Raw genomic sequence first — 25902 nt, 5'->3', positions numbered from 1 at the left:
AAGATAAGCATTGCCCTTCCAAATGCACAAGAGTCACTTCCAACCAAGTTCTCCCACAGATATGTCTTATTTCTCCCCTATACCACATGCCTGATTTTCCAGCCACAATCTAAGAAAATCTCCTACAATTCTGCTAGAGAAGACAGCACCATGTCCTCCCTTCAAAAAATGTTTAAGATGGTATTGGAGCTAGGCTGGTAGGCAAAAACTAAGGTTATCAGTTCTTTCCTACATACATCATCTGTGCTTTCAGCTATGCTTACAGAGACTCCCAATTCCAAGGCCAAACTAGACCAGTATCACCATCTGTGACGTGTTTCATATCAAGTGGTACATGTAATATATTTTGCACCAAATCCATCAGTCTGACTGAAGAAGAATATTTTGTAAACAAAAGGGAGGGATATGGTTTAGCGAGAACCATTGGTGATAGGTGGATGGTTGGACTGGATGATCTTATAGGTCTTTTCCAACCTTAGTGATTCTGTGATTCTGTAAACAAACATATTTCACCTCAGTTTTATGACCACAAGAAAAGGAAAGTCAGCTTGTTCATCAGAATATTCACCCTTATGAAATACTACCATAAATAAACTGATACATTTTTCATTTAAATTTTTCTAAATATAGCTTTCAGTCATTGGATCTCATCCTTTGTTTGCCAAGTACATTAAAGTAACAACCTTAAATATATCTCCTTAAATATATCTACCCCAGATAAAACAAGAGCTATGTTCAAGTTGCCTTTGACTTTCTCTTAGATGGTATAATTTTTTTCAATAAAGCCATATAAATTTTTCAATATAACAAATATAAGAATTCTATATATGAATAATAATAATAATAATAATAATAATTTATATATTATTTAACTATTTATTATTTAATTATATTTAATTATATATTAATATAATATAATTAATATAATAAAATATATTATATTATTATTATTTATTAATATTTTTATTTAATTATATATTATTTAATTATTTAATTATTATTATTATTATTATATATTATATAGAATATAATTCTATATGAATAATCACAACTTTCCTGAAAAAATAACTTGGTTTTGTTCAGTTTTACCAACTTCTTTTCCTTTCTTTCAGATAATTTCTTTTCCATCATTTTTTTTCTTCATCATGCCCTGAATGTTATTTTTGAAGGGTTATTAACAACACCAGAAAAATTAGTCCTACTACCGTCTCACTCAGGCCTGACAAATAAATGAATTATCCTGTTCTCAGATTTCCTCCTATATACCAGCACAGATGAAGCGAATTGTTCTACCACAGCACAAACTAATATCAGTTGGAAAGGACCTTGGGAGGTCTCTAGTCCAATCTCCTGCTTAAAACAGATGCAGCAATGAGATCAGATGAGTGCCAAAGACTTTCACAGTAGGGTATTCACACTGGGAATTCACTGTCAGCCAGTTATCTCCATATAAATACTGATGGTACCACAGGACCAGACGAACAAACCAATTCACTATGCCGTTATTTACCACATTCCTCCTCTTTCCATTTTTCTCCCTTTCCTGCCTGATATTTTTTTTAATGCAGCACTACTGTGACCTTTGCACACATAGCATTCAATAGTCATTTAGTCTGACTACATATTAGTTTGGTCATATGTAAAATGTGGTCCCCCCGCACAGAATGCAGTACTTGACATCTTGCCTTGGAGTTATTCTTGGCCTCACAACAGCACTGTAAGCTTGCAGCTCCTGGAAGGATTCTTGAGAGAAACTGCAACACAACTATAATCTGAATGGCCTTTCATTAGCACAGAATAAATCCACAGAAATCATTATTAACTCTCTGAATACCAGTTATCAAGATTTATAACCAATGTCTACTTCAATAAATATATCTTTAAAATTTTTCTGAGTTCTAACTTACAATTGCACCTGTGATAGGAAAGAAATGTAAGACATTAACTGTTAATAGTAAATGTGTAGATACGCCTAATGCCTTATTAGCGTACTAATTATGAGTAATGATTAAATATACTCCTTGGAATTTTAACATTAATCAAACTGAAAACTGTAACAAGCAAATCAATACCTTTCAAGGCACAGCTCATTTTCACCAAACATGTCTACAGATAGTGAGATTATTTGTTATTGCGTGTTTCTGGAAAATACTTATTACAAAAACAAAATAACAATTACACATTTGATACAATCCTAAAGATAATTACAACTATGTTAGACTGTGACTAGCATCTTAAAAGTTTGGCTTCTATGTTCTTCTCCTTCTATCATTACTGAATTAATTCCTTTACAAATATGAATATCAATATTCTATATCTGAGGAAGGCATCTGTTTTTCAATTATATCCCATAAAAAACTTTGATACTGCAAAATGTGGGAGGTATCTTATTCTCTCTGCAATAGCAAAGTATGTGAGAAGATTATCTTTTTTCAAGCAAAAATCTAATTTAATTTTTTTCATTCATTATAAGCAGTATCAGCTAATGAATTCCAAAATTAACCATTGGCTAATGGTCTGAAATGTCGCTTCACTTCTTCAGGATTGCACTCAAAACACTAACAGAATTGTATTACGTTCCTTGAAACAATAAGTTCTAGCTTGAATCTCTAAGGCACAAGTATGGCATATTGCCTGCATATTGATGGCATTTCAAAATCATAAGCTGAATACACAATAACTCACGAGAAAACAAGTGCGTGTTTCACGTGCACAGCAATGGAAAAACATGTATTAAAAAAAAAAAAAAGGAAATACAGATACACGTTGAGTGGAGAATGACTTGAGAGCAGCCCTGAGAAGGATTTGGAAGTGTTGATTGATGAAAGATTCAACATGAGCCAGCAACATGTGCTTGCCGCCCAAAAGACTGGGTTACATCAAGAGAATTGTGACCAGTAGGTCAAGGGAGGTGATTCTGCCACTCTACTCTGCTCCTGTGAGCATTCACCTGGAGTACTGTGTCCAGTTTTGGAGGCCCCAACACAAGAAGAACATGGAATTGTTGGAACAGGTCCAGAGGAGGGCCAAAAGATGATCAGAGTGCTGGAGCACCTCCCCTGTAAGGACAGGCTGAGAGAACTGGGGCTCTTCACTATGGGGAAGAGAAGACTCTGAGGAAACCTCATAGCAGCCTTCCAATACCTGAAGGAAAGCTAGGGCAAACTTTTCTAAGGACATGCAGCAACACAGCAAGGGGAAACAGTTTTAAACTGTGTAGATTTCGACCAGATATCAGGAAGAAATTCTTTACTGTGAGGATGGTAAGACACTGGAACAAGCTGCCCAATGAAGTTGTGGATGCCCCCCCTCCCTGGAAGCATTCATAGACCAGGCTGGATGGGGCTTTGAGCAACCTGGGCTGGAGAGAGATGTCCCTGCCTACAGCAAGGGGATAGGAACTAAATGATCTTAAAGGTCCTTTCCAACCCAAACCATTCTATGATTCTATGAAATATTTGACAAAAATATCACAGGTAAAATACACAACGTAAGTCTATACATCTACTCCTAAATTGTTATTTGATGTGGATTTAACCTGAGATTGTGCTCCAGTGTTAAACTAAAAACGGAAAGGCAACATCTTTGCAGTTTGTCCTTTTGTCTGATTAAGATTACGAACTCTTACTAGTAAAATTCTCCTCTCTAAAATTGAACGACACAAAGATGAGATGCTGCCTGAACATTGTCAGCATTATGGCTCCAACCCTTCTCCCCCATCTCATCATAATTATAGATGGCACAGTAACTTTTTCCCTTATGCAACAAGGTTTTATTTCAAATATTATATTCTGTAAGGCCCAGTGCAGAAAAAAAATCCTCTCTGAAGTATGCATGAAACTGAAAGTCATACTAGGCTGTTCAACAAGCAGCAATGACTACAAGTCTCTAGGTTTTAATGCAAACCTTCCTAGAGGAAGTTTGATGTCAGAACATCATCTGTCCTCAACTGTGTATGAATATCATCCCCCAAAACAACGTAGGCAATTTGTAGGCCCTATGTACAGTTACAATACTTGGTATTTATTCTCAGCAACAGGAATCCATTGTTATCCTTTCTTCTAGCATTCAGAGAATTTAACACGCTAATGAAGGCTTCATTTGCCTGCAGCTGTTTCAAAGGATTTGGGGGAGAGGGCAATGATTTGAGTTTACACAATTTAAATCCTGATGGACCATTCTGAAAGGGAAACATAATGCAATTTTAACAGACTCAGCAGACTCTAAACAGTCTGCTTCATGCATGCTCACTTAATACTGAGCAAAGACATTCTTAAAATTTCAAGCAGGGAAATCTGCTCTGGTTACCTTGGTGATAAACTAAAGACAAAAATTGCACATAATTGTTGCTGATGTCACTGTTCTCAATTGTTTCCAAGGTTACAGAGCATCTCGCATAATTGTGATGTTTCATTTCTAGTCTGAAATGAAAGCCCATTTTCTGTTCTCAGTAAATTGTTTAGTGCTGCAGGTAATCTATCTAAACCTTATCTAATAAGGCATCAGCAGCATCTCAGCAATCTCTAGTAATGATGCAGATTTATATGTTGAAAGTGAAGCTGCCTTGCTCTTTACTGAGCAATATGAATCCTAGATTATCTCTATTTTTAGCCTAAGAATCTATTTTCATAACAAAGTATGTTAATCAATCATATAAAAATATCTGAACAGTAAATGTTTTACTGCAAAGCAATGTTACACGTGAATTATCTACCTGGAAGGAAGCTGTTCTCTTGGCTGAATAGTGGAAAATTGGCTGTTAACTATTCATAACTGACTGATTTTCTCACTGTCTCCAAACTCATTTTAAATGCAGAGCACAAGTACTCCTCTGGACTAAAAAAAAAAAAAAAAAAAAAAAAGGAAAAGAAAAGAAAACCTTCAGCCAGGCTAGGCTTTATTACAACCTCTAGTTTACCAAGCAAGAACCTCCTTAAAATCAGTAATCATTGTATGTTGGATTATTGTCTTGTCTTCATAGTATTACTGCCTCAGAAATACCATAGGCAGTGCTGTTATCTACTGTACATCCATATACATTTTCAAGAGATTGAGAGAAGTTTTAAAAACACATGAAAAACAATGCATTTTTTATTCATGCAATTAAAGCAGTTTTGTAACTAGTTCTACCTCATAAATCTAAGTAAGCCACATTTGATATTCTCACTTCTAAAGGAGACAACAGTTAGTTGATGGCCATCTACCACCTCTCCTTGTGCTGGATGTGCCTTTTGTCACTTGACTGTGCTCAGACTGCAGGGCTTGACCTTGTCAGCATGAAATTTTCCACTAGAGCAAAACAAAATGGCACTTACTATATCCTAGCCGTCTACTATTACTTATGCAATGGATTTTGAAAAGTAGTAATTTACTTTAGAAACTGGTTGACTAAAGCAGTTTAAGCGCATTTAATGCATGAAATGAATAGCATATGGAGTCACTAAAAACATCTGCTAGGCATTTCAGCTTCTACCTACAGCTCTGAGAGGGTTAGAGTGCAGCACTGAGAATAGAACAGAATACCAAAGGTGAATCTTTTCTTGTTTGCTCAGAAAACAGCTGCAAGCTGGGCATGTTTATTTTCATGATTATTCATTTGCATTTCTCAGTGAAATGCTACATATGATTTAGTTCTTCTGTAATTCTCATGAACGTCCTAGGGACAAATATACTATGACAACATGTGGAAGAAGAGTTTTGAAGGAGATTGGAGTTCCTCTCTCTCTCTTCTGTTGCTTGGCGGGCTAGCTGGGCATTAGTCAGCAGGTGCTGAGCAATTGCTTGCTATATATATTCATATATATTCGTTGTAATTATTATCCTTTCCCTTTTCTCCATCTTAGTAAATATTTTTTATCTCAACCCACAAACTCGATATTTTTTTCCTTTTGATTCTCTCCTCCCATCCCACTGGGAAGGAGAGGAGTGAGCAAATGACTGTGGCAGTTAGCTACCTGCTACATTAAACCACAAGAACTACAATACATCTGAACAAACAAACAAACAAAAACATCTGCAAAATCAAGTTCTATTTGTATACAATTTATGAGTAGGAAGCAAAAGACAAAATCAGTGAGATGACATGTGCAGCTACATTACTGTTTATGCATTAACTAAATATCTTAGGAAAGAGAGGAGGGAAATTGCACCAAGCTGATTTAATTCTAGGCCTGATTGTCCACTATCTCATGTAGTACACAAATGTTTATTATATTTTACCACTTTTTCAAATATATTAAAATGATATAAGTGCATACTCTTCCTTTTTTAGACCTACTGCTATACTTGAAAGACTATTTATCCATATGTTTGATATCATCCTAGACACAAATAACTTTCTCTGCTTTTAGGCACAGATGATATAATTATTTGATATTATCCATTGATATCACCTAAAATATAGGATCTTTGCAACATGGTCCAAAATCCTTTTTGCACTGGTATGTATTAAACACCCTTTCTAGAGTACAATGTACAGCAGTTATCTCCTCTTTGCCACATAACTTTTCATGTCCATTAATTTCCTTTGCAAAATTTCAATTTACTTCTACCTTATGAGATAGTATTGGTATGATGTAATACTTCTTACAAGATAGAATGATTTGAAATATTTATGGGTCTATTTTACTTTAAAAAGCTGAGGTCTACTGGTGTTTGACAATCTCTGTAATATTTTGCCAAAACAGACACACCTAAGTAATGCAGCAGATGGAATAGGCTAAAAGTGTCAATTCCCAAATTACTAACTTTGTTAGGCCACATTCCCTTCATAATTTAGACCCTTCTGTTGGAGATTTGAGAATATATTTCTAGACAGATGACATGTTAACAGAATTGTTTCATGGTTCAGTGTCTTCTCAGCATGATTTATCTCTATCTATAGGCACTGGAGGTCCCTTTTCAGAAGATTTATGATTTAGATCCAAGAATTCATTTTGATGAGGGATAATGTGTGTATCATTGCAAAACATAACATTAACATTTGCTATGTTTGGTTTCTCATCAGCAGTTTTAAGAATAAGACTCATGCATGTGGTGTCACAACTGCTTCTAAAACAGTGCACATTCATATAATAGAATGAACGAAAAAGGTTTCTAAAATTCTAAATTTCTAAAATTTACATTAGTCAATAAGTAACCCTTTTTCTTTCAAATTCACCTTATGCAAACAAAATTTAGGTCCGAAAGACTAGTGTCTAATGAAATTTTTTACTTAAAATTTAACTGATGTTTTTTCTTTGTTCCATTTCTGCTATCAGATATTTATTTCAGACATTGTACTCTCTGTAGGAACAAGAAATAGGAAAATTCTTAAGCCTCCAGCCAACAGCTCAGGCCATAGTATTAAAGGTATGAAGTTAAAACTTCAGACCAGAAAGTACTGCTTTTTTTTTTTTTTTTTTTTTTAAAGAAGTGCTCATCATTCAGCATCTCCTACAATCCTACAATGAAGTAATGGTCAGATTTTCAGGGAAGGGGAGCAGAGTGGAGAAACCTGTGTTTCATGCCTGAATTGAGATACCGAGTAAACTTAGAGTGTTAACCTGCCCTATGAAGTGCAAGTCTACTTTTTCTTTTTGAATAAATTAAATCTCTAATATTGTCTTAAGGTGAACACAATGAAAAGAAGCTTTTTTATTGTTCTGCTCAAATAGATATCCGGTAGTTGCAAGACAGAGTTCTAGACATGAAAAACTGTATGCGTGTCTCTCACCTAGGAGAAGAATCAATACCGTCAGGTCATCAGTGCACTTTTGTTACCCACTTCAAACTGCACACACAGTTAGTAGTTCCAGTTTAATATCCACTAAAAAATGAAGGACATAAAGCAACATCTCTCTGCAGCCTTTCCCCCAGTAATGCTGTATGAAATAACCGCAGACATGCTCCTTTGCAGACCTTATCGTTCCATGAGTCTTTTTCCATCAAGTTACAGAACTGAGACGTGAACCTGTGTTAGCTGAAGATGATAAGTTAAACAAATATCTTAAGTCTTAGAATAAAGATTTAATTCCTGAATGGAGTTTCCTGAGGATTGAAATTTTAGCTATGCTTTGCTGAGTATTTCATTTTCTAAAGCAGTGTCACTCTGACCTTTGCTTCTATGGGTCTAACAGCTGTACAGAAAAGAGAACTGTAATTTGCTACCTAGTGAAGGAACATTTAGGCTTTGTAACTAGTACTACCTGAATTTAATACATTATTTGCTTCTTATTTAGAGAGTGCAAAAAAAAGTGTGATGGTTGACTACTGTTATCTTCCGATTTCCTTGCTCAAAGTAGTTTTAAAAAAAAACTATAGAAGCCTGAGAAGGTGTCTCCAAAGATCTCGGGGGCATACAAATGCTGAGACATAGTACAAAATCATTAACTCACTGGTTGGTTTAAGCCCTATAGTCAAAGACTTGCAGACTCCAGTGTAATTCATTTAAATAAAGGTCTAGCTCCATAACTCCAGAAGCTGACACTCAATGGCAAGGCTAGTGGCACAACTACTGGCTGTCTCCAGAAAAAAAGCAAACAACTAGAATTGACAAAACTTAAGTACTATGGTTCCCTATTTGGGAATTGGACAATTCTCTGGAAACATATGCATACAGATTTCTGTATCTAGCTTTGGCAACTTCACCATTACTAACATTTTAAAAACTATTAACTCTTTGGTACTAAAAGTTGTAAACAATTACAAATTTTTCTGCTGATGCAAAGAAATAATCAGCATAAAAATTAGACAAGTTTAGCATGCAGAAGTTAATAGAAACATATGGATCTACTGTAATCAAGAAGGTAAGGGAACAAAGAAACAATTTCAGGTAACTCTGCCTGAGTAATGCCTAAGTATCATTTACTGTGAATGGCAATGTCACCTCTTCTCCAAAGTCAAATCAGTCTAATCATTTAAAAAAAAAAAAAAAGGCGGGGAGAATACATACAGAAATCAGATATATGCAGTAGGTCAATAACACATGACATTTATTGCTCATTATTCTCAGTACATTTTTATGCTTCCAGACAAATTGGAACTTGACTGTAGGGTACCACAGTCACAGCATAACTGCAACATGCTGTGTTGTCATTCTGTTTTAGTGTATTTAGTACATTAGTACATTGAACAACAGCTGAAACCTGATTTGTTGATTTCACATCAAACCACAAGAAACCACAGCTGAAAGAGGAGCAGTTATGATCTAATTAAATTGTGTACGTCTTTGTCAGAAACTAGAGTATAAGCACATGGCTGGAGTTCTAAGAGATTATATCAATTCCTGACCCAGCTCTTGAAATTACAACCATAATCCCAGAATTCAAACTGCACACCTTAATATTCAGCACCATTGAATTCCAATGTCAACATGGCTTGAATGGCAAATTACAGTTGTGACATAACTTCAGAAACTGATAAGCTCCTGCTAGTGACCGTATTCCAAGTGAAAGTAAAGCCAAGCTGAACCAGTTCTCCATTCTCACTGTATCCAAGAGGAGCAGTAAGCTCCAAACTTCACTTGAAAGCAGTGTTATCACCACTCATGAACTTCTGGTAATCAGATGAGCCAGCCCTTCCCCCATGTCAGTAGATATGCAGACTTACAGTTTGATTTAAACCTTTGCTGGAGCAGAGCTTATTGTAGGGCGAGTTCTGATGGGCACGTTCTGGAGCATGAGGAGGCAGGGACTACTGGTTACTACTCAGATGAAAACCGTTCAGGTTGTATGAACATTCTCCAACTCACTTACCCCCACCATAATCTAAGCTGTTTGACTGCAGGGATCAGCAGAGCAATTTTAAGACAAGATATCCTAGGCACAAAACAAATGCCTCTGAAGGTTCAACAACTGTTTGTCTCGCTTAAGAAACTCACTGAGTCCAGAGTCTAACTGCAGTGTCACTGAGTCAAAAACTAGAGCTGAGCACTTCAGATCAAAATTATGATGCAGGAAAGGTCTTGGGCAAGAAGTTGAGAGGCAAGGACTTATTGTTGGCAAAATAAACAAACAAACAAAAAAAAAAAAACCCAGCAAGGTTCCTTCTCTTTTGCTTGGATCTTACAATGACGCTTACTCACGTGGGAAGAGGAAATTGGAATCAGATGACCCCTTCCTATTTTAAGGCTGCCAAGGTTTATCAAATAGAGATAGAGAGTAGCACACAAAAATAAAAGGGGAGAATTCTTCAAATAAAATAGAGCTAACCTGTAGAATTTCTTGCTTCTGTATGTTATAGCAGATAGGAATTTGTATTGAATAGATTCAGAGATGAGAAACCTACTCTGGGTTGATGAAATGATCAATAGCATAACATTTGCATGTACAGCTTCAGACACAGACATTATGAAAGCAGAAAATGAAAAGATGCCAGGTCCCCAAGCTTAGATGATTTTGGATTGAACAATTTTGATAGCAAATGCAATAGATTACTTCTAAACTATCAAATCACAATGAGAGGGATGTATCTTTTGGTTGTATTTACTCAAACAACTACCAGGAGAGAAGCTCTATTTCCCACACTCTAGGACCTTATGCCATGCAGCACTTTGCAGTCTTATCTTAATATGAATACACAGTTGCAGTAGTAAAGCATAGCAATAGTTCGTAAAACACAGAGCACAGTAAAACCCCCTTGTCACAAAAGTCCTTATCAAAGACTACTACAATTCTATTTAGTAAATGTACCCATTATTTATTTCACCAAAATAGACATTTTATCTTGGTTTTGCTAAGTCATACAGAGATGCAAAGGGAAATACGGAAAGAGAAATACCATGCATAGAAATCAAGGCCTCTGCATGACTTATTCTTTGTATCATCCTATTGCCTGCTATTACTGTACACTGTTGATGTGACTTCTGTCCTCTTAAACTGTTTTGAGCACTGATAAAATTTATAGATATTGCTTCAGTATGCTGAAGCCTCTCTTGCTTCCCTAATTGCCAGGATCTGTTTTACACTTGTGCAAAGGCAACAAGATGAACTGCTGCTCAGTATGAATAATTTTGCAAAGAGTGGTGGCAGTTCACGTCTGGGCTGGAGAGAAGGAGATAACTATATGATGCAGAACCTAGCACAACTACATCTGCATATAAATAGACTTAATCAGAAATGCAAATTGCAATCAGAAGAAATTGTAAAAGCTTATGATAACTGAGCAGATAAGAAAAGGTCAGAGTCTTGTATAGCTGAATGTTTTAAACTGTTATCAGCCAGTGGCGATTCCTTTTTTATGAACCAAATGTTGAAAAGACAAATATACACCATTCTGTAATCAATGCCATACAAATTCTGGATATATTTCTCCTATTATTACAACTGTTCTGCTGTTAAGCCCTATTTTACACTGTCAGTCTCATCTTAACATGTTCAGGAAGCATCAATGAAATGAAAACAAAATGAAACCAGAAATAGTCAGCATGATGTTATACAGTTAATTCCACAGTTAAGTGGAAGTAATTTCTATTTCATTTCCACGTGTGAAGTTCTGGTTGACATATCTTAACATCCTCAAGTAAATGAAAAACTAAATGACAACTACTGTTTGCTGAAACTGTTTCATAACACTATCAAAACTGTGTATTTTTCTTCCACAGTAAAAATGGCCTAAGACTACAGGAATAACATTGGAAAATGTTATTTAACAGTTTCAAACATTGGCTTCTTCCTTTTTTGAAACAAAGGGTTTTTATAAATAGTAACTAAGAAAAAACACATTTCGGGGAGGTACCTAGATGTTACATGACTTTACATTCAAGATAAGAATAAAATAAATATATAACAGTGTATCATGTCAAGGAGAATTGTGGGGGTTTTTTTGTTTTTGTTTTTTGTTTTTTTTTAAAGAAGCCAGGCTATAAAAAAAAGACAACACTACACCTTTTTGACGTGTTTTGCTATAATAAATTCTCACAATTTGAATCAAAAATGTTTACTTAATACTTCTTTCACATTTGACTAGTGCTTCAGAAAAAACTAGCAAGCAAAGAGAGCCATCTAGTGTCATACCTTGGAATTTTAAAAAGAGTTTTCACCGGATGCATGTCAAATAAAGGAGGGTCTCCATCTCCGAGTTCAATTGCTGTTATTCCCAAAGACCATACGTCACATCGAGCATCATATGAGTAGTCATACTGCTGTTCACAAGCAATGACCTATCAGAAAACAAAACAAAACAATGCATTAACATAATGCACAATTCAGGCCATCCGTAGTGTGACACAAAAAGTATTTTTTTGAGTCATGCCTAAAAACCTGATTAGCTTTCAAATTCATATCCTTGGATATAGAAATCATAACTCAGTTGGTAAATATCCCACAAATTTTATCAGTAAATGACAACTTCTCTTAATTGTTGCTTTAAAAAAAAAAATCTGTTATGTTTTTTTGTTTGTTTGTTTTTTAATTAAGCTCCATGGAGTGCTTCATATATCTATACAAAGAATGTTGCCTTATTAAATTCTGTCCTTGAACACACTCCCTACAACAACCATTGCAAAGGAAGGCACAGAATCCATTTGATGTTATTCTTATCAACTTCTATGACTATTCATGAGGAAAGACAGATTTGCACAGCTACTTTGTAGATAAGAATATTCTGCCTCTTTAAATAAATATATATTTTTAAAGTTTAGTTAATGTCTACTAGGTTCAAGTAATAGCAATTAAAAACAAAAATCTTAACATACCATGTACCCTAAGACAAGTTGAAGTTAACAGGAATCTTCCTTTGGACATCAGCAGAGTATTGAATCATAAACTTGATGTACACATCCAGTTAACCCATTGTTTGCATTCTAATCAAAAGCTATTAGATACAAGCTGGAAATGTGACATTCATTTGAACATGAGATTCAGAGTACTGTTTAAATTTAGATTTATCTTTGCAGCAGCAAAAATGTCAATTCATTGGCTTTTTATTGTGGCTCAAGTTTGTATTCTTAAATTTCAACAATTACACCAACTGCAGATCCCTGCACACTGCTAATATCTACTTCTGTGAACTTTTCTCCAAGTTCTAATTATTGTTACTAATTTGTACTTAACCAGAAACTTCTGATAGTATTTCCCAGGGTTGCTGTTCCTGTATGAGATTATTTATTTATTTCTTACTTCCAAATAATACTTTCCAAGTTTTACTTCCAAGCTCTGTGTTAAGGCTTCATTTTAGGGCACTGCTTTGCAGAAGTGCCAACCTGCAAGTCAGCATCCCAGGTAGCTGCTGGCAGGCAGCCTGATGTAAAGAAATCTTTCCTGCAGAGGATCCTGATTTCAGTTCAACCTCTCAAATACATTTTTTTTCTCCAGAATCTCACCTCACAGACATGATCCTTGTTCTATTCAGCAGGCGCATATAATCTGTCCGACTCTTACTCTGGAATTCACAACCCCATCACATGCTTTATCAGAAAATAGAGGTGTTACACATATGATCTAGAATACTGCAGAAATGTATGATTTAAGAAGGCAGTTGGTCACTAGTTAATTCCCCCCCCCCTTTATCCCCCCCCCAAAAGAACATCTAGAATGAAAACTCTAACATATTTCTTAGTTTTTTAAAGAATTCATTATAGCCTTGGTCTCATTCTAGAGATTCCTCATCTCTTGAAAAAGATGCAGTAGACAGATTCTATGCAACTCACACAGCTTTAAACGATCACTCTTATTTCAGAAGCCTGTAGGATAATTTCATTTCATTATACTGAATCTTAAAGAGAAGGAAAGAAATGAAATTTCTTGTAATGGCATGTAAGTCAGTATGAAGAACCACTGCCAGATGATGTGTTCTAAGGCCATACTTGGCATCAGCTGGTATTTCCCCCAGTGCAGTTTTCCTCAGAAGTTGAAAGGACACTTGTTTTGGAAACTATATAAAAAACCAAACATAATAAGGAAAAACATCTGTGTACTCATGCACATTTTTTCAATTAAAAACAAACAAATAAACATGCAAGTCAGCTTCCAAGGCCATGACTCAGAGGAAGCTGGAAGTGGCTTATCTGTAGCAGACTAATACAACGTGCTGTGGTCTTCTTCCTTCTTTATATCAGAAAAATATTTATCTGCTTGGTTGAAAGTCTGCTTAAAGTCCACCTCCTAACAGTGACTATTGCAAAAATTGCCAGGATCTCACTGTTGTGCTGAGTCTTTTGCAAATATTTGGCTATTTGTTCTCCAACTTTATGAAGCAGAGGAATATATTTTCATTCTCAAGGGAAGAAGCTCAAGGTCACACTGCATCAGCAGCAAAACCAAAAGCACAGCTGAGGTTTCCCACGTTTAAGACACCATCACTTGTTACTCTATAAGCACATGTAAACAGCTTCTAACTACAGGCCAATGGCACAACTTGCTGGTGAAGGGATGGTATACCAGCACTGTTGGTTTAAAAAAAAAAAAAAAGCTGTTGAGCTTCTCTCGGCTTTACAATGTGTTACCTACCCAGCAAAGAGAAAGGAATGAATAAAGCATCTCCAGATGCCCTGTGTTCCATCACTAACAACTACAAATTTGGTAAATACAGCATATGGAGTTAAAATACTTGCACTCTTATCCAGTGGAATTAAACACTGTCAGTTGGTCCTCCATTCCAACATCAGAGCCTGAAGTGATTCTTTTAGAAAAATATTCCCCTTAATCTGCATTCCTTTTGTTTCAAAAAATTCAACAATGGACTTTATTACCAAGTATATTTTAGTAGTGAGATCAGCTTCAGAAAAAAATCACAAAATGAGCTGCTTTTCTGACACTGTGTGTGTGACATATACATGACTGTAGCGACCACTTAAATTTGAAACAAGCTTTAAATTTCAGTAGAACTTATCATTAGAATCTTACCATCTTATGCACCACTAATAGAAGCACCTGTAAATAGCACTAATTTTAATTTACAATGCAAGAGTCTGACTACAGCTTTTCCCTTGATGATCAGTATATATAGACAATTAGCTTTATACTTTGGCTAGCAGACAACTCTGCCTCAAAATTTAAAGAAATAACTCTCTCAGTCATAGTTTACAAGCTAAGTCCCTGGGAGTGCCCCAGTTCTGTCTTCCACTGAAAACCACAAGAACTCCCTGCAGAGCAAAAATCTCTGAAAGCCAGTTAAAAAAAAATTCCCATTGATTCGTCTTTTATTATGTTCCTGTCTCTACAGAGAAAAGTCAGAGATACTTATTTTTTGGAATATCTGCTCTTTTCAGCCAGAATTCTGGAGCTAAAACTGCCTCCCAGTTTCTAAAGCTCCACAGATCCCTGCTCTGCACAGTGGGACTTGAAGGCAGAGAGCCCAGAAGAAATTATCTGAAACTAAAGAACCTGCTACTTCTTTCTCAACCTTATGTAATGACATCATCACATCTGTACCTGTTTTGTATCCAGTAAAATCCCATCATACTGGTAAAAGTAAAAAAGAAAAGGCAGTTTGCATCCCCTGATGTTTTGGAAAGATGTAGTTAATCTTGAAATTTGGCAGTGAATGTCATAGGAACAAGCACCAAGTATTTCACTTCAGCATAGGCTGTTTACGCACACACAGTAAGCCCAGGTTGCTAAGGAGACAGACCTTTTGTACATTTTATACTAGTCATTTCATCACGGTTTCCCGCCCAGTTATACTGCATTAGGATGAAAAACACCTTATCGTCACACAGAAGAACAGACAACATGGTGGTACTCGTCAACACTATCTGTGTGGAGGGTCACAGTGGGACAGAGTGAGATGGGGGCAATTCACTGGTCTGGCAAAAACTACACATAAATCAGTCACACTAACTGGAAGGCATTTAGAGAAGCCAGGGACTAGGCATTCTGTGCAATTTATAACTTTTACAAAAACATAACACTTCACAGAAGAACACAAGATGATTCACTCCCTGACAACAAGATTTCATAGTCAAGGATATAATTCTACTCGTTTTGAAATCAATGCAAAGATTTCTCCGAACTCCAGCAAGCATGTAAGTAGATCATGGATATAAAAAAGGAAAACATAATACAGAGCACTAGCTGTTATTTGTACACTGGATGTACTGCCTATGATCAGAAAGTAAGATCATCGTATGTTTAGCAGAAGGAAAATACATCAAACCTTTCAAAGCTTACCTGGAATTATTAGAAGTAAACTTACTTCCATTTTGTCTCCTTACAGACAATGCATGCATGAAACACAGCTGCAAGCACACACAGTACAACAGACTGATAGTAACAAAACAGATCTGCTACCTGGAGACAATCATTACACAATTAGCACTGGTGATGACCCACCAACAGAAGTGAGTCTGTAGTTAGAATGTTGATGCTCCTGAAGAAAGGCAGTGCTGTACTCAGCTGCCGTAGCTAACTAAGCAGCTTATGAGGTGTGTGAGCACAATGCTGAAAGCAGAGCACAGCATATGAAAAACAAACGTGGAACAAAATTCTTACCCTTGCTGCAAGGAGAACAAAACTGCTAACTGTGCAAGTGGAAATAAATCAACTGAATTTCTGTGCTCCATCTGACAATATGTAATCCAACTTAATTTATTTAGGTGGTAAATTTAAAATTAAATATTGATAGAAATCTTATGCATCAAGATAAAGAAGTCAACACAAAAAAACACTGAGAATACTGAATTATCCAGAGCAAAGTTAATGCATATGTATTTAGGGTATGTATAACATTTATTTATTATACACATGCACATTCACACAAATAAAATAAGCAAATTCATGTCTGAAATTGGTTACATATTCCCCCATCTTTTTATTTTAATTTCTGTTTCTTATTTGTGATTATCATTCAAATATTTCTGTGGTGCATCAGAAAATGATTATATTGTTAAAAATGTTTCCTAAATAAGAATATTTTGAATCATTTGCATTACTAATCATTTCAATTAACATTGATTCATTGAAATTAATTTTATATCAAGCAGTCATTTGTAATTTAACAGCTATGAATCAAAAAATAAAGCATTTTTATTTTTACCTAAACCCAGTGAAATATACCTGAGACCATTAGACTGCCCTAACAGAAGACTACATTCATAGGAAAAAGGAGTACACCTCTTATTAGTCCAACAGATACAGCATGGAAAAAAAGATAATCTTTTGAGCACGCGTTTTGCTTTATATCATGGATTCATCATGGCTTCAACACTACTTATTAGTAGTGTCATTGACATGTTTCATTACCAACCCACTGAACCTGGCAGTAAGGATACTCAACCTCCACAAATTTGGAAATGGTGTTGTATAAAGCAATAGAAAGCAGAGGCAACTACAGTCCCATATGTAAATAAACTTAGTGCACAAATCTCAGTGCAAGAAGCACAAAATATTCTTTTTTATTTTATTATTTTTTTTTATTTCTTTATTCACTTTCTTACAACGTGTTCTCCAAAATATAACTTTGTTTATATCATGCTAGTCAGATCTCAGGAGGTGAAATAACTGAAATGACCGATTCTGAGATATGTGGCCTTTTAGAGATCTAATTCTATCCCGCTCTCTGCCAATCACCTGCTATAACAGCTCCCTCCATTCTTCCACCCAGTCTTGCCGCAGCTATTTAGAGCAAAGGTTCCCACTTTTTATTTCCTCAACTGCTTTCACACATTTACAGTGTAGCAGTTTCTGTCTTCCATGGCCATAGTATTTACCACACCTGCTATGGGACCACACTCAAAGCCAGTTCCGCATTTCAAAGTGATAGATTATATTCCCTAAATACAACCATCTAACGCATTGTGGTGTCCCATTATCTTAATCCCCTGAAAGCAGTGATGTTATTTCAAATTATGTCAAGTAGACATTTCCTTTACACCGTACACTTATGCACTAACATAAACACAGTAACGTTAAACTACAGGCATTGTCCAAATCATAATGTAACAGAAGTCATGCATCCAATTATTCATGCTTTTATTTTTTTAACCCCACACTAAAAAATACATGGGATTTTCAAATATTTCACAATTAATTCTGAGGCCTGATAAATGTAACATTCTGCTGAAGAAGAAATGTTCCTTATGCCTATGAAGTTTCTTCCAGAGGAAGATTTTAAATATAATTTAATATTGATTTTTGAGTGAGCATCTTTTTATGTTTTCCATCTTTTTTCATTTACTACAATTCACAAGTTTAAAAAAAAAAAATCTGCAGTTACAGCCAGTTCAGTAGTTCATAAGTTGTAAGAGAATAGTTATTACACCTTTGCGGAATATATTATGAGGAAATACTTCCAAAATTTTCCTTATTAAAGAAAGAGAAGATACACAGTTCATGAAGTTTTTTTTTAAATCACAAAAATTACATACTGTACAACTATTTTTAAACGGCTTTCTGGCAGAGAAGTGCATATATATATGTTACTGAAAACTATCCTATTTATACTGAGCTGTGGATTCCTTCAGTTCATTATAAATCAGCATGTATAAAAGTTCCATGCTCTCCTACTGTTTTGCATCATATTTCAAAATGCAGTTCTTCAAAAGATCAACTATGTTATAATTTCATTCCTTTCAAATCATAATTATATATGCAGTTGTCATTTTCTAGCAGTTATCAATAAAAATATGGCACTGTACTCCTTGCAGCTTAAATTGACTTCAACATGTTTTTATTTCTGTGTTTGATTATCTTTTTCTGTTTTTCTTCCCAAATGTACAGATTCTAACTGAACTTGTTTTAAGGGTCAGAGTTAATTGCAAGAATCTAGCTGACTAGATCACGATAACTTCATTAAACAAAACGTGAACTGGTAAATAAAACTCAGAGTGCGGGCGTAAGTACGTGCTTTTGTGATATTTCAATTACTTGGGAAAAAGAAAGTTTGCCATTCAGTTCTGGATAGGTTTTGTCCAGCTCTAATAGAGGCTGAAAACAAGACACGTTAAGGTTTAGGAGTGAGGAAGTAAAGGCAGTTCTGTTCTAAGATTTCTAATCTGTTTCCTCTTGCTAGCATTCAACACAATTCATCTCAGCATAATAGAAACAATCTTCAGGTAACTTCAGGTATTTGGCAATAGGAAGCTTTAAACAACCTAAACAACAACTGTACTTAAACAGTTCTGTCTTATTTATCTTTTTTGGTTTGGCAGTTTTCTGTATTCCAGCTTCTGTATGTCTGTTTTTCTAGCTGCGAGATAATGCTAATTAGGTTAAACAGCAATGACTGATTTTCAGGGAGTCTACTCTAAAGCTTCTCTCCAAGTTCTTCAGATACTTTCACACTACCTGGTTTGATTCTGCATTTTCATTTTCAGCAACTTTTTGGTTCATCCTGTGTTCTGCTCAAAAACAAATGCTTAAGGATGAATTTTTTTTGATCTGTACTGTTACTGCTACTCAAATCTCACAATCATAAGAGAAAAGAAACAAGAAAAAAACATAATGTCCCAGTCATCTCAAAACTGTAAAGCTACTGATTTTTATGTTGACCAGCAAAAACAGGTGAGCTGAAACAGACACCTTAGGACACCCTCCAGCCACAGCAATTTTTCAGTGATCTTTCACTATTTTAAGTACCATTTTTATATTCTCTTTAATGCATTTCGCGAAGTTCATTTTACAGTATGATGCTTTTCCTCATTATACAGACTCCGTTCCTTGTCCTGGCTTAACTGCTGATTCTTGTTTCCAGTGTATTTGTGTCCTGCCCATATCCTGTTATTCACTTGTATCTGAATACTTTCCTGCATTTGGCCAAGGAAAATATTCTGTCAAGTTTTACTTCACATGGTTCATTTCTCCAGAACACTCCTGTAGTCCATTCCTTTAAGAAAGTCATCTTCATCTTCCATCCCTATTTCCTCTTCTGATTACATCCATCTTTCTCACCTATCCCTGAAATGAGGCTCCACGATAGCTTTATACAATCTGGGGCTTCTATGCTTCACATGAAGATAGTAAGAATCCAATTTAAAAAAAAAAAAAAGTCCTTTCTATTTCTCTGAATAACATTCCCTTCCTGTTCTTTAAGGAATATTTGGATTTGACATAGAATTTATCCTATGTCAAAAATCTTGGCAGCAAGATTTTTGAGACTGTTGAGTGCTTTTCTAGTTTTACCGATCTCAGCACAGTTTCACATAGAAATCACTGTTTCTAAAAAACTGCTAATCAGGCAGTCTTTTTCAGCTTATTTCAGTCCTAAGCATTCATATTTCACATAAAAATTTGGCTCCGTATTTTAAAAATACCAGAAAGGTCTCCCAAGATGTAAGGTAAATTGCATATCACATGCCAAAGGAAATAGGTCATTCATACAGACACAAGGAAAGCAACTGTAGTGACTTGAGCATGTGTTACACAACTGCAAAATTAAAAGCTATTTCAACAACAGCAGGATGGATACCTAAGCATCTCGCAGCTGTTTTGCAGACAGGTACATCATGAAGTTTCATCAGCGTTTTTCACACAGGCATCAATACGTGATATAAATGACTATCTATGTTTGTGGTACTGAGTTAGTTATTTTGACAAATCTTTTCAAAACTGGAAGTATGTCAAGCTAGCCTTGATCCTTTTTCAGTGATGCACATAATGCACACTGGTTACATGTATGTTGCATTTTTTGAACAAATGTGTCTCAGTCTCTGTTTATTTCTTTGAGATTTTACTTTGAGAATGAGTATTTTCAGGCAGGATGGATTATAAATTTGGGATAATTTCTGACATTGATTGCAATTACTCAAGCAAAACAGCACTGTAAAAATCACCTCTAAAAGTCTGAGTTCAAGAAAATATTTCATAATATTCCCATCACTGTGTAAAGGAGTGTTTTACAAAGGCTTCAGAACGTCTGCAATGAAGGTGATTCCATAAATAATGCTTGCACAGTGGTTTCTAAGGTATCTTGTGTCTCTTTTGTGACGTAACTGGTTGTTATGGAGATGGTAAAATACCAACCATCTTTTTGTGAGAGTGTGGAAGATCAATTTTGGATCTGTTATAGCAGCTTCTTCTCCCTGCTCAGCTGTAATCAGCCGTCCTTAGGAAGCCACAGAGATGTACAAGTAGTATAGTATATTTTAAAATAAACAGATGTTTGCACAACACTTAAAATTGTTTTGCACATGGAAACAAATTCACTCGTAACAGATGCAAATTCCACCCAAAATTCCTCCAAATTCAAATATATCTAAACAATGCAAATGAGGCTATTATTATTTAGGTTTAACAGCTTACAAAGAAACAAGTCATTTCCTCTTCACTCCATTTCTGATTTCATAATCTATATCTTATAAAAATGCATTGTTTCTTACAGCAAGAAGGGCAAAGATTAATATTTTTAAACCTTAAAACCTTCAGTTAAACACCCAATTGACCTTAAATTTACAGAGAATACATTGTCTGGAACCACCGCAAATTATTCTTCTGTATTTTTAATATGCCTGACTCATGCCAGCCCATGAGTCCAAGTGTGCATGTCCCCAGCCAGTGCAAGAATTCTGAACTTCATGTTTTGCCACTCAGAAACAGAGCCCTTGAACCATCCCCCAAGGTTAAACAGCTATAACTATTGTTTCCTGTTCGTTTTTTTGTTTGTTTGTTTCTTTTTGACATAAACCTTGGGGAAAGCAAATGAGTTTTATGTTTTGATTATTATTATCTAGCATTGGCTGCATTTTAAATCTCTAAGTACTCGCTCACATTTTACTATACGTTACAGCTTGTATTACAGCTGGAAAGAATATTGTGGAAATGGGAAAAGAAAACAAACAGGGAAGGAATGCTCACCTGCATCCAAACATATAGGTTTGCATGAAAGACTCCACAGAGGAGGGATCTCCAGAAAGAGATCCTTCCCCAGTGGCAATCAGCCCTTAAACAAAGTCTAGGAGGGAGGGAGCGAGGCTTCACCCCTTCCAGTCACACAACTGAATTGCTTTTACCTGTGCTCCCAGGGCTGACTCAGTCCTTTTCTCAGGTGACCAATCAGTGGTTCAGGCTGTGACCCAACACTAGCTGAGTCCCACACTAGTTCCCATACACTAGAATATACACCAATTGCTCTTTTCACTCTGACATCTCTTCCACTGTATTGTCATATATACCTACTTCTATAGCATTTAAAAAAGTGAGTAGTAGCATGGATTACAGTAGATAGACAATAAATGAACCATTTTGTTCTTTCCTGTAAACACTTCTTTCCATTTTAGTATTTACCTTCATATTGTGGCTGATCTCATGTTATCAATGTTTGAGATTATTTTGAGCTATACGATGTTATAGCTTATTAGTGCTTCCGAAACACTTTTTTTTACAATTTTTTTGGTCCATCTACTTGACAAGTCTGTAATTAAGGTTACAGGACACACAGCTGAGTCAAGGTTTTCAGAGTCTTAAATCAAGATAGTAACGTGGGAACTCCTCCTTCTTCCACCTTGTATTTAAATGCTCAGACAAGCACACACAAAAACATACTCCCCTGCAGCACAATCTACAGAACATTCTGAATGCCTGATATAACATTCTAATAGAGAAGGAGAAGTAAATGTTTGAAAGTACATTAAGATCCTCAAAAGATAGACAAGCTTATTTCACTAGAGCAGACATGAAGTCCTCGTTAAATTTACCTATCCCATAAATACCGGTGCTGTTTGGACCAATGTAGTAATAGATCAGGATGAGAATTACGAGTTGTGTCTCTTGCTAGCGCACAGAAATAGGGTATTAACTATCATTTTTTAAAGGACCTTTCCTACATTAAGTGAATCCATCTCGCAATAGAGCAAATGGATCAACAAAACAAATCAACTACCCAACTGCAGAAAAACTGCATGCCTTTCCTCAGACCAGAAATTTGCGTATAATGTAGCAGAAATCACAAACATGCACAGAATCATATTCACACTGTGTAAGAACATGCAGGGCCAGCTTAACTTCAAAAACTTTAGTCCAAGAGAGGCTTGATCCCATGTGTGAAACCTCAGGAGACTGCATAATTGCAGACTTCAGTTTCTCCAGCTCAAGCTCTCAGCTGTAGATACTTATCTACCTATATCTATAGCGTATATTCAACTATTTTGTGAAGGTTCTTTAGATGTCCCATACTGGTATTTTTCATCCAAAAAGCATTTCTATAGAATTACATAGTGCTTAAATGTGTTTGATTGGGAAGTCATAAAATTTTCAAGACAACCCTAAATTATTTGAAGATCATCTGTATTTTTATGGAAACATTACAGAGACAAAAATAGTGAATATTAATACTGTTCAAAGAATCCAGTTTGTATATTCTGATAATACTTTCATTGACAGTTGCCATAGACATGGAGAAAAGTAGAAATATGGTCCTTAGATGGGAAGAAAAGATATTTGTTGATTAAAATGCCAACAAATTATGCATTACAATGAATGGAGACAATTCAGGATTCAAAAAACATTTGCCTACCTCAGGAGCCATCCAAAAGGGTGTTCCCACTGAGGTGTTTCTACGTAGCCGTGTGCTGGTGAGCTGGGCTGAAACACCTGCAACAAAACAGAAACAAATTTGGCTTCAAATTTGTTTAATCAGGTCAATCAGTTTATGTGAAGTATGTAGGAAACAAGCCTCTGAGACTGAGATCACAGCTACAGGCCAAAGTGCAGTAGTGTTTCTACTGAATTCTTCGATTAATTTCATTTTTCCACAGCTCATCCCAGACAGACCACAGCTTGTTGTTTTCTTTCTGAATTGCTAAGAGATTTTTTATTAACAATCTCAGTCTGAAGCACTTTCATTCAAATTCAAAAATTTAATCAGCTCTTAATATCACAGATGCCTCCTTCTGCAGTTTTTCATGAGTATAACCTGGAACATTTCAAATTCCAATCTGTTTTAAACCTATTTTCCAGAAATGTTGCCCAAGCCTAGCTGAAATTTATTCCCTGAATGCTGCTGGCAGGAACCTTGCAGAAGTTCCTTCTCAACAAAACATTTATGCACTTGTTTAAAACAAATATTTTCCTGTGAAAAACATGGAAGCTTAAGTTCACATCTTAGCTTGTACTTAGGAATTAAGCAAGTGCTTAAAACAAAGCCTGTGCTTCATTGGTTTTCTGACTGAGGCTAAGCTAGTGAAGCACAGCAGAAAAAAGGAAGGAAGGAACTAGTGAAAAATGAAACAATAGTAAAAAATCAAAATGAAATTTCAAATCAAATCATTTTATGTGCTCTTGTCAACTGTGCTCCTGTAGAATTCAGGAGCATTCAAATAAGCTGAACAAATGCAATACTGACAAAAGATTTCACATTATCATTGTTGGGAAAAAAAAAAAGAAAACACAGTACCCCCTACAAAGAAAAACAGGTAGAAACACACATATTAGATTTGTGCCTGATTTCACTGAGTAAGAAATTGAGACTCAAAATCAGTAATTTGTAAATTAAGCAATTAGATTGCTGTATCAGTGATTCAACTCTGTACTTATTTTTCATTTCAGTGTGATCACAAGTCTTGATTTGATGGGTAACACTGTGAAACAGCTAATGACTAGAGTCTACAAGCCTCCATGCATTTAACTGTTTTCTCTAAAGCTAGCCTAACTTGTAGCTGCCATCTATGGACATCCCAAAACAGCATGGAACACCAAAGAGCTGAGACGGAGAAAGGGAGAAGGAGGGAAGATGGTGAAAAAGAGAGAAAGAACATAAGTGAGTGATGAGTTGCAGACATTTTGGGTCACCTTACACCAGGGTCAACATTTATTCAAGTATGTCATGCTGCTGAGTGAAGTTGAAGGAAAAAACATATTACACTGAAAAAAGAACAAGTTGCAAAGTCACGCAATAAAAGCAAACAAATAACTCTGTGCAATCCTCTCACTGTGCTAATATCAATGCGTACTGCCCTTGAGTAGGAATTCACTTTCTCTTCCCCCTACATAATGGATAGAACTCACTGACTAGGTAATCTCTGAGTATTTCCTTTTATCTCCATCAATTTGGATTCTAGACCCTTATTTAGTATGCCCAATTCAATATTAAATCTAGAATTATTGTTTCCTTTCCTATTTCCTTTGCTCCTTATCACAAAACAAATCTCCTTAACATTCCTTCAAAATGGGAGAGGATTATTAGTTCCAGGGATTAGCCTAAAAATATCAAATGCATCCACTGTTTTTGTGCTCTTAATCTGAGATCTTTCAGTTTTCAGGCACTCCATATGACTAAAGTAGAGTTGTAACGTTCTCAGCTGCAGCTCAATCAAACTTAGCTCTTCTGCAAGGTAGTACAAAATATTTCAGTCTGGATATGAGGAAAACGAGGAACACAGAATGGCCATTTCTAAAAAGCTTGATGCAAGTGACTTGCCAACAAAGAGAAACCCTAGCAGAAGCAAGAATTTGATGCCATTCAGATACCTGAATAGCAAAACCCTTCTCTTCCTGAACTCTGCATTTTTCACTAAACATCATTCACCTCCTGCAAAAAATAGGACAGGTCTACAGACAACAGTTACAGCTGCAACTCAGTCCTAATTTGATCCTAAGTCCTTTCTATGAATAAAGCAGTGGGCTAGCAAGAGAAAGAGCAATTCAATGAAACCTTATTGCATAGTGCTTTGTCAGATAGGAAGTACATTTCAGCATTTCCTAGTGGTTAAGTACTAGGAAACACCTGAGTGTTTGCTCATGTCTTTTTCTGAGGTATATTTGTTATAATTTGCCACTGTTACTGGTGAATGTTAAATGTTAAGAAATAAAAAAGCCCCAACAACATGAAAAGAGATCAGATGCCAGAAATCTTGGGATTCTCAGTATTCCTGAACACGCCACTTAGGTTTGTATACCACAGGACTCGGGATCCAAGCTGAGCTTCAGCAGCAGCTAATGCCATTGACATGTATGATAAGAATTGTCAGAGAAAGAAGCTAGTATTTCCCAGAAGGGCGTAGTTACAAACAATGACCATACTGATAGAGAAATTACCTGTCTCCCTCGTACTAGC

The 25902-nt window shown here is 35.8% G+C and overlaps 1 protein-coding gene across 8 annotated transcripts in view; it reads right to left on the bottom strand.

Annotated features, from left to right (window-relative positions):
- The window catches only part of MYO3B (myosin IIIB), a 193097-nt gene that overhangs the window by 135506 nt on the left and 31689 nt on the right, over window positions 1-25902 (bottom strand). For 7 of the 8 annotated variants that reach the window (XR_016468258.1, XM_090143988.1, XM_090143985.1 and 4 more), the window contains exons 9-10: window positions 23365-23441; window positions 11994-12139 (exon numbers count right to left, since the gene is read on the bottom strand). Coding sequence is in view for 7 of the 8 variants with exons in the window: in XM_090143988.1 (XP_090000114.1) it covers window positions 11994-12139; window positions 23365-23441 (223 nt within the window). In the remaining variant the exon portion in view is untranslated. Of the gene's footprint in view, window positions 1-11993; window positions 12140-20322; window positions 21214-23364; window positions 23442-25902 lie in introns of those variants that run through there. The other variant, XM_090143991.1, reaches the window with a different exon arrangement.

This window comes from Phasianus colchicus, chromosome 7 (assembly GCF_987193195.1).
Source record: "Phasianus colchicus chromosome 7, bPhaCol1.hap1.1, whole genome shotgun sequence".
Taxonomy (NCBI): Eukaryota; Metazoa; Chordata; class Aves; order Galliformes; family Phasianidae; genus Phasianus; species Phasianus colchicus.
This window is presented reverse-complemented; position numbering and strand designations above follow the sequence as displayed.